General features: G+C 54.7%; 1 protein-coding gene across 2 annotated transcripts in view; it reads right to left on the bottom strand.

The window, feature by feature from the left end:
- The window catches only part of INAVA (innate immunity activator), a 22224-nt gene continuing 13792 nt past the window's right edge, over positions 1-8432 (bottom strand). For both annotated transcript variants that reach the window (XM_007522069.3, XM_016187675.2), the window contains exons 6-10: positions 8272-8325; positions 6819-7029; positions 6500-6673; positions 2919-3546; positions 1-799 (exon numbers count right to left, since the gene is read on the bottom strand). In XM_007522069.3, coding sequence (XP_007522131.2) covers positions 707-799; positions 2919-3546; positions 6500-6673; positions 6819-7029; positions 8272-8325 — 1160 coding nt within the window. In that variant the 3' untranslated portion in view covers positions 1-706. The remainder of the gene's footprint in view (positions 800-2918; positions 3547-6499; positions 6674-6818; positions 7030-8271; positions 8326-8432) is intronic.

Raw genomic sequence — 8432 nt, 5'->3', positions numbered from 1 at the left:
TGACTTTGCACGGTGCCTTTGTAATAATAACACTGGGAAGGCGACTGTAGGATGGTGGTAGACAGGTGTTTGAGGGAGGGAGCGCTAGGACCTGAGTTCTTGCAACGCCCAGACAAGCTGAGCTGGTCCCCAGTGCCCAAACCACAGCTGCAGCCAGCTCATGGAGGGTGTTGTGATAGGATTTATAGGGAGCCAAGACTTGACCAGAACATTCTGACCTTTACCCTAGAACTTGGTGCGTGCATCACGGAGCACATTATAAGGGGTGAGGGAATCTCCACCAGCTGGGCACTCCGAGAGCCAGAGAGGACAGTGATGAGTGTCACCACCCACCTCTAGGTGAGGTAGGGCAGCTGATTTCTGGGAAAGTTCTCAGGCAGATGGGGAGGGGTTTTTAGAAGGAGACCAATGTTGTCAGGTGGATAAGGCCTTTAGTCCACATCTGGGCAGTAAAGCATTATCATGTTACAGAGATCTAGAGGATAAATCACTGATATAAATCCTCAGAGTCCAGGACATCGTAACAAAAACCAGTAAATAAAAATAAAGGGGGTGGGGTGGGGTGGATCCAGGCTCAGCTCCAGGCCATCGGCCTGCGATGGAGGCAAGGAGGCTGAAGAAGGCACTTGGGTCGGGCGGGCCAGGCCCCAGTCCACTCGAGAGAGTCTTTCCAGGCACTTGGATGCAGTAGACACACTCAATCTTGTCACACCTGGCTGATGATCTCGCCATTCTCGGGCACGAAGACCTGGACAGGGGCCCCCTCAGGCGACCTGCGCAGCACACATACCGCGGGCACCTGCCAGGGGCAGAGAGAAGGGCGAGGTAGGTGAGCCCAGTCACTCCACCCGGCCCCTAAACACACAGGCGAGCAGCTCAGTGAGTGCCCCATCCAAGGGTTCTCTGCCCCCTGCCAGCCCCCACTCCAGCCTGAGTCCCTCCTCCCCCCACTTTCCTGGGCTGGCCTCTCACCACCTCCCTGTCTGGCAGGTTGGACTGGGCAGGGGCCAAGGGCAGGCCCAAGCTCGCAGGAAGCCCAGAGTACATCAGATGGAGGTGCGGCCTGGGACTGCGGCCAGGGCACTGCCAGGCCTGCTTGCCAGCTGCACACAGAGAACGGGTGGGTGGGGGAGGGACATGCAGCTGGGGCTCATACCCTACAGAAACCCCCACCCTACCTCCTGGGTCCCTGGGAGGAGGAATAAAGGACTGTGGCCTGTGTTTCAGAAGGAAGAATAGAGGTCACAGAAACCAGGATCATTCTACCCCATGTTAAGAGTCCTCTGTCTTCTGCCAGGTGGCCCCTGGCCTCCAGGGCCCCAGAAGAGATAAAACCACTTAGCTATGGGCCAGGGTAAGGTGCACCCAATTGAATGTGCACACTGTAAGGATACAGGTTCAAGCCCCTGATCCCTACCTGCAGGGGGAAAGCTTCATGAGCAGAGAAGCAGTGTTATAGGTGTCTCTTTATCTCTCTCCCTCTCTTCCTTCCCTCTCAATTTGTCTCTAACCAATTAATTAATTAAAACACTTAGTACTTGCTGCACTTTGCTTAAAACAGTTTATACATGTTCACTCATTTTAAACTAATGGCCCTGGGAGGTAAGTATTTTACTGTCCCCAGGTTCACAGAAGAGAAAGGCCCAGACTTAATTTGCCCAAGGACATTCCTTTTTTTCTTTTTTTATTTATTTTCCCTTTTGGTGCCCTTGTTTTTTTTTTAATATTTATTTTATTTATTTATTCCCTTTTGTTGCCCTTGTTGTTTTATTGTTGTGGTTATTATTGTTGTCGTCGTTGTTGGATAGGACAGAGAGAAATGGAGAGAGGAAGGGGAAGACAGAGAAGGAGAGAGAAAGATAGACACCTGCAGACCTGCTTCACCGCTTGTGAAGCGACTCCCCTGCAGGTGGGAAGCCGGGGCTTGAACCGGGATTCTTACTCCGATCCTTGTGCTTTGCGCCACCTGCGCTTAACCCACTGCGCTACAGCCCGACTCCCCCTTGTTTTTTGTTTGTAGTTATTATTGTTGTTGACGATGTTGTCGTTGTTAGATAGGACAGAGAGAAATGGAGAGAGAAGGGGATGACAGAGAGGAAGAGAGAAAAATAGACACCAGCAGACCTGCTTCACCGCCTGTGAAGTGACTCCCCTGCAGGTGGGGAGCCGGGGGCTTGAACCGCTGCGCTACCGCCCGACTCCCGCCTGACGACATTTCTCAGCAGAAATGGCAAAGGCTCATCTTATCGGACTTGAGATTTGAACCTACGGAGTCTGACTTTGGGTTCTGTGAACTTAGCCAGCCTGCCAGCCTGCTCCTTACTCAGGCTGCTGGAGGGGGGCGGCTGACACGGTTCTGTGAACTTAGCCAGCCTGCCAGCCTGCTCCTTACTCAGGCTGCTGGAGGGGGGCGGCTGACACGTAGTCAGCAGTTCTGGTTTCTCCACTTTTCCAGGATGTCCCTTTGTCCTGTCCTGGGCCCTCAAACCTGGAAATTTCCTGGGACTGGACTTTGGGGGCCGGGTGGTGGCACACCCAGTAGAGCACACAAATCACCATGCCCAAGAACCGAGGTTCAAGCCGCCAGTCCCCACCTGCTGAGGGGAAACTTCAAGGTCTCTCTTCCTCCTCTCCATTTCCCCTCTTGCCTCTCAATCTCTGTCTTATAAAAACAAAAGGGGCGGGGGATGTGTATTTTGAGGACTATCTGGGAGGTTCACCCACCCACCCCCGCCCCAGGGTGGGTAGCTAAGTGCTCCTGGTTGAACACAACAGGCAAAATTGGAAGCTGGAAGGGGAAGTGCAACCAGAGGACCTCCAAAGCTAGGAGGGCATGGTTTTCCCTCCTGTGCTGGCAGCCCGGGAAGCCCCCCCTTGGGGACACCCTCCATGCCCATCCACCCCTAGGATCCACCTACCTGTGCGCGGGCCCCCAGCGCACGCGCGAAGCTCTCCCTCCCGGGCGGCAGACTGCGCATGCGGAAGGCGCCCTGGCGGTCGAGCGAGTGCGGGCGGGCGCTGCGAAGGCGGGCGCGCTCGTGCCAGGACTTGAGCTCCGCGGAGACTGCGGCCTTGCTGAGCCCGCGGGCCGCACCGTCCTTGAGCGAGGGCGCGCGCACCAGGCGGCCGGGTGCGGGCAGGGGGCCCGCGGGCGGCAGGTGCGGGCGGCGTGGAGCCTCCTCCTCCCCGCGGGCTGCACTGGGGCGGCCCAGCAGCTCCCATTCGCCCGCAGCCACCAGGCAGCCGGCGGGCACGAAGCCGGGGGACAACAGCAGCCTGGGGTACAGGGCCGCGCTCCAGGCTCCGCGGGGCCGGGCCGTCTCGGGCGGGGCCAGGGGCCGCAGGAAGGAGATGTCGGGGCTGCTGCTGCCGGGCGAGGTGGGGTGCGACACGCTGGACACGTCGGAGCCGCTGTCCTCGGAGCACGAGTGGCAGGCAGGGCCCGGGAAGCAGGACTCAGGCACCGTGACCGTGTAGTGCGTGGGGCGCCGGCGTGGGAAGGCGCTGCGGCCGCGGCCCTCGTGGCCTGCCCGAGAGGACTCCATCCTGGGGGCACAAGAGGGCGCTGAGGCTGGCAGGGGACCTCCACATTCGGGGACAAAGAAACGGGGGGGGGGGGGGGAAGGCTAGCTCAATCATTCAAGCTGCCCAGGTTCGAGCCCCTGACACGACATGGAGGTGCTGGGGCACCAGAAGAAGCCCCGGTGTGTGTTCTCTTTTTCTTTTCTTTTTCTTTTTTTTTTTGTACCAGAGAACTGATAAGCTCTGGCTTATGGTGGTGCAGGAGATTGAACCTGAGACTTCAGAGCCTCAGGCATGAGAATCTCTTTGCATAACAGCATTATGCTTTCTACCCCTGCACTCTCTCCCTTTCCATGAGAGTGAAGAAACTGCACTTGGGACTCCAGTTCAAAGCTCCTTCTCGCCCTCACTGCATGTAAATGCACTTTAGCTCCAGCCATACTTCAGTGGCTTGTGTCAAGGCCTGCGACCTCAGTGCCACCTGTCTGCAGACATTTTGGGGGGCACTGTGCTGAGGGGCCATCTCACCCTCAGAATCTAGTGAGGTGGATAATACCAGGCACCCAAGAGGCAGGCAGACAGGGGGCAGGGAGGGCAGCTTGACAGAGTAAAAGGCCTACTGACACCTTGACCTTGGACTTCCAGCCACTAAAACTCATCACTGAAGCCCCTAATCTGTGTCAGAGTTGTGGTGGTGCTAGAAACCAACCCAGGGTGACCAGGAGGCAGGGCGGTGGCTAGGGCTCTGGACTTAAAAGCATGAGGTCCTGAGTTTGATCCCCATATCACATGTGCTAGAATGACGCTCTGGTTTTCTCTGCCATGTTACTAAAATAAATAAGCAAACAAACAAGAAAAAGGACAAGGTGGTGGTATACACATCTAGGTCCGTGCCCCCAATCACCATCTGCAGGAGGGATGTTTCACGAGTGTCTCTCACCCTATCCATCTCTCCCTCCCCTCTCAATTTCTCTCTGTTCTATCAAATAATTAATTAAATAAATAAATAAAGGGAAAAAATGGCTGTCAGGAGTGGTGGATTTGGAATGCCAGCAGCAAGCCCCAGCAATAAACCTGGCAGCAATGAAAAGCACAATAACATCACTGTTGTGCCAAACGGCAGCCAGTCCCCAATACCTGGTAACTCCTCACACTTCCTGCCTTTGCACAGCCTCCTGCCGCTGGCTGAGCCAAGGCCCTGGGAACCTCCACTCCAGTGCGTGTTGAGGTCACTTGCAGACAGCACAGGGCGGAGGGGGATGTGAGCTGCCCAACAGACAGGTTCCCAGACTGACAGGTTTCGTCTGGAAATGGATCCAAGTAACACCCTGACTTCTTGCTTGAGCTATAAACAAGTGTCCTTCCACAGTCTGCTCAGAGATGGGTCTCCTGTCCCTGTGCGTTGTGATGTCACTGTTGTTAGTGGCCTCTGAATGCAGTGCTAAAGAGGGCTATGTGTCCCTCAGCACATGTGCTTGTGAGGAATGTTGGGGGGGGGGGCGGCGGGCTGCTGGCTGTGAGTTCAAAACTAGTGAGTCACCAATAGATGTTAAATGAGGTATCTTTTCTTTCTCTGGAGCCAGAGGCATGTGTGATTTCAATGCTCCTGGACCTACTTTTTCATTCAGATAGATTCAAGCTTACTTTGTGTCTTTATGGTGCTCCCATGTGGTGCTAGGGCACCTGCCCCAACTAGTGAGCTCTCTCTCAGATACCAAAATAAGATCATTAATCAGAAAAATGCACACACACACACAATGTACAAATCAATGATCAAAATTCTATGACTCCCAAGATCCTAGCCCTGTCTTTCCCCAAAAGCAGTGGCTCAGCGTTTGTTAGGTCGGTGTCTGCCTGGCTTTCTAGGCTGTAACTCCTGCAAATAATGAGGACACTGACATACCATGTTGAACTTGATCCTTTGATCTCAGAAGCTAGGCAGGGTTGGGCCTGGTGAGTACATGGGTGGGAAGATCAACTCTAGGTCAACTGAAAAAGTGCATCCTTCATGGTCAGTAACCAATAGTAAAGCTATTTATTGCAAAAGTGTCTCTGAGATACATCTTCTCAAGGAGGGCGGGGGAGATAACACAGTGGTAGGGCACTAAGCTTGCATGTCGGACACCCCAGAGGTCCCAGATTCAATCCCTAGCACCACCATATGCCAATTGAGCTGGGTTCTGTTCTCTTTCTCATGAAAATAAGTTGGGGCCTGGTGGTGACACACCCAGCAAAGTAAACATGCTATAAGGACCCAGGTTCAAGCACCAAATGCCCACCTGCAAGGGGGAAGGTTCAAGAGCAGTGAAGCAGTGCTGCAGTTCTCTTATCTCCTCCTACCCTCTCAATTCTCTGTCTCTATCCAAGATAAATATGAAATATTAAAAAGAAAGAAATCTTGAAAAATTAAAATAAATAGATAAAATCTTTACACACACACACACTCTAGCAACAAAACATTGTCAAAAGCAAAAAACTTGAACCAGATCATGTAAGAAGGAAGAGGAAGAGAAGGAGCCGGAAAGGAAAAAGGAAGAAGAAAACACTGGAGCTGGGTTATAGCTCACCCAGTAGAGTGCACACTTTGCCACATGCAAGAACCAGGGCTCCAACCCACCGCCACGTGGGAGAACTATGCCAAGGGGGAAGCTGCATCATCAGTGGTGGAAGTGTGCCATGGTGTCTCTCATTCTCTCTGTCTCTCCCTCTCTGCTTAAAGGGGAGGGGAGAATCAACTGATACTGAAGATATGGAGCCCCAGCAAAAATCCTGGCTGCAAAATGGGGAAAAAAAAACCCTGACCTCTCAAATGCTCAGCCTCTGGCTCTGGGGTGGTGCCGCAGCCTCTCTGGAGGGGCGGCTCAGCAAGAGCTCCCAGGGGATCATTGCAGGGCTCTGTCCCAGAAGCCACCACCCTCACTCCTTGTAGGCTGTCAAGGGAGGGTCCCAGCACCTCAGTGGTGGCCTGCATTCTTACCTCAGAGACTGCGACTGGCCTCTGCGCCCCTGCATCTCGGGGGTGGCCGGGGCGCTGATCCTACCCTGCCTTAGGCTGGGAACGCCCCGGATGGGGACCATATGGTAGGTGGCGGCTTCCAGCAGCCAGGAGCTGGAGGCACTGGGCCTGTCCTGAGGCGTGGTGGCCGGGCTACTGCACAGGAAGGAAAGCCAGTCAGTGGTGCGGATGGCCCACCCAGGGGTCCCAAGGGATGGGGCAGGGGGAGCCCTGAGCTGAGCTCCATCAGGAGGGGCCAGCCCTCACGCCACCCACACCTGTACCCCCACCCCGCCAGCACCTGGACTCGCTGTTGGGTTCTGACGTCTTCCGAGGCTTCTCATAGGGGTGGTCCAGGCTGGTCTCCTTCCAGGGGCTGTTCTGGATGGGGGCCCGCTCCAGGCCCCCTGTCTCAGGCCCTAAGGGTTGCAGTCCTTCCAAGCTCTGGGGTGGGACAGGCCGGGCTGGTGGAGCTGGGGACTCAGGGGGAGGTTTTGACACTTGGGAGTCCTCTGCGGGGAGGAATACACTTGTGAGGACAGTGATGGGCAGAAGGGGGACCCCACCCATCCCCAGACACTCAGAAAAGCTTTCTTCTCTACCCCTCCCTCCTTCCCTCCTTTGTAGCCTTTGCTCACCTGCTGCCTTCAGGAAGCCTCCCCAGATTAACTCCCAGTCTAACATGTCTCAGCTCTGACCTTTGCCCCATGCCATGTCTGCAGTGACCCCTCCAGGTGCCTGCTTTTCCTGTCTAGGACGTGCCCAAGTGCCCTGTTCCTTGTGGGCCCAGCACTCTCCTGGGCAAAGCAGCACCCTTTCTCAGCCTGCTGTGACCCCCTCCCCCCAACCCCCAGCATCCACAAGTTTGGTATTCAGGACTGTGTCTATACCTACATGCCTTCTTGTCCCCCAGCACTACCCTCTTTCCAGAAAGGACAGCAGCTGGGGCCAACAGTACTCGGACCCAGACATGTACATGCTGGAGTAATGTCTCAGGGCAAAGGGAATGGCACTGTGGGAGGTCTCCTCCCCCCACAGCCCCATGGGAATGACTGAGCTTCTAAGTATTTTTTTTAATATTTATTCCCTTTTATTGCCCTTATTGTTTTTTATTGTTGTAGTTATTGTTGTTGTTATTTATGTCATTGTTGGACAGGACAGAGAGAAATGGAAAGAGGAGGGGAAGACAGAGAGGGGGAGAGAAAAATAGACACCTGCAGACCTGCTTCACGGCTTGTGAAGCGACTCCCTTGCATATGGGGCACCAGAGGCTCGAACCGGGATCCTTACGCTGGCCCTTGTGCTTTGTGTCACCTGCTGAGTTACCGCCCGACTCCCCCTAGTTTTTTTTAATTTGCTTTTTCCCCCTATTTATTGCCCTTATTTTATTGTTATTGATGCCGTCATTGTTGGATAGGACAGAGAGAAATAGAGAGAGGAAGGGAAGGCAGAGGAGGAGAGAAAGATAGACACCTGCAGACCTGCTTCACCTATTCTGAAGCAACTCCCCTGCAGGCAGGGAGCCAGGACCTTGAACTGGATCCCTACGCCGGTCCTTGCACTTTGTGCCACATGTGCTTAACCCGCTGCACTACCGCCTGACCCCCAATGTCTGAGCTTCTAGAATGGGAGATGAGTCAGCACATGCCACTCTTGAGCCTTCACTAGCTCCCTGCATCTCTAGTCCTACCAGATCTCCCCAGAGATCTCTCTCAAGTCCCCCTGGTTTGGGGGAAGGAGCCCCGCCCTCTCACCTTCCTCTAGGATCAGCCCGTCTGAGAGGGAGCTGTCATCAGAGGCACTGAGTTCTGCAGAAGGGGAGGAGAGATAAAGAAGTGAGGACACTGACCCTCAGAATCGGCAACCCAGCAGCCCGGGCCACACCCCAACCCCAAATACCAGCCTGGGTGTGAAG

Source organism: Erinaceus europaeus, chromosome 19 (genome assembly GCF_950295315.1).
Source record: "Erinaceus europaeus chromosome 19, mEriEur2.1, whole genome shotgun sequence".
In the NCBI taxonomy this organism is placed as follows: domain Eukaryota; kingdom Metazoa; phylum Chordata; class Mammalia; order Eulipotyphla; family Erinaceidae; genus Erinaceus; species Erinaceus europaeus.
This window is presented reverse-complemented; position numbering and strand designations above follow the sequence as displayed.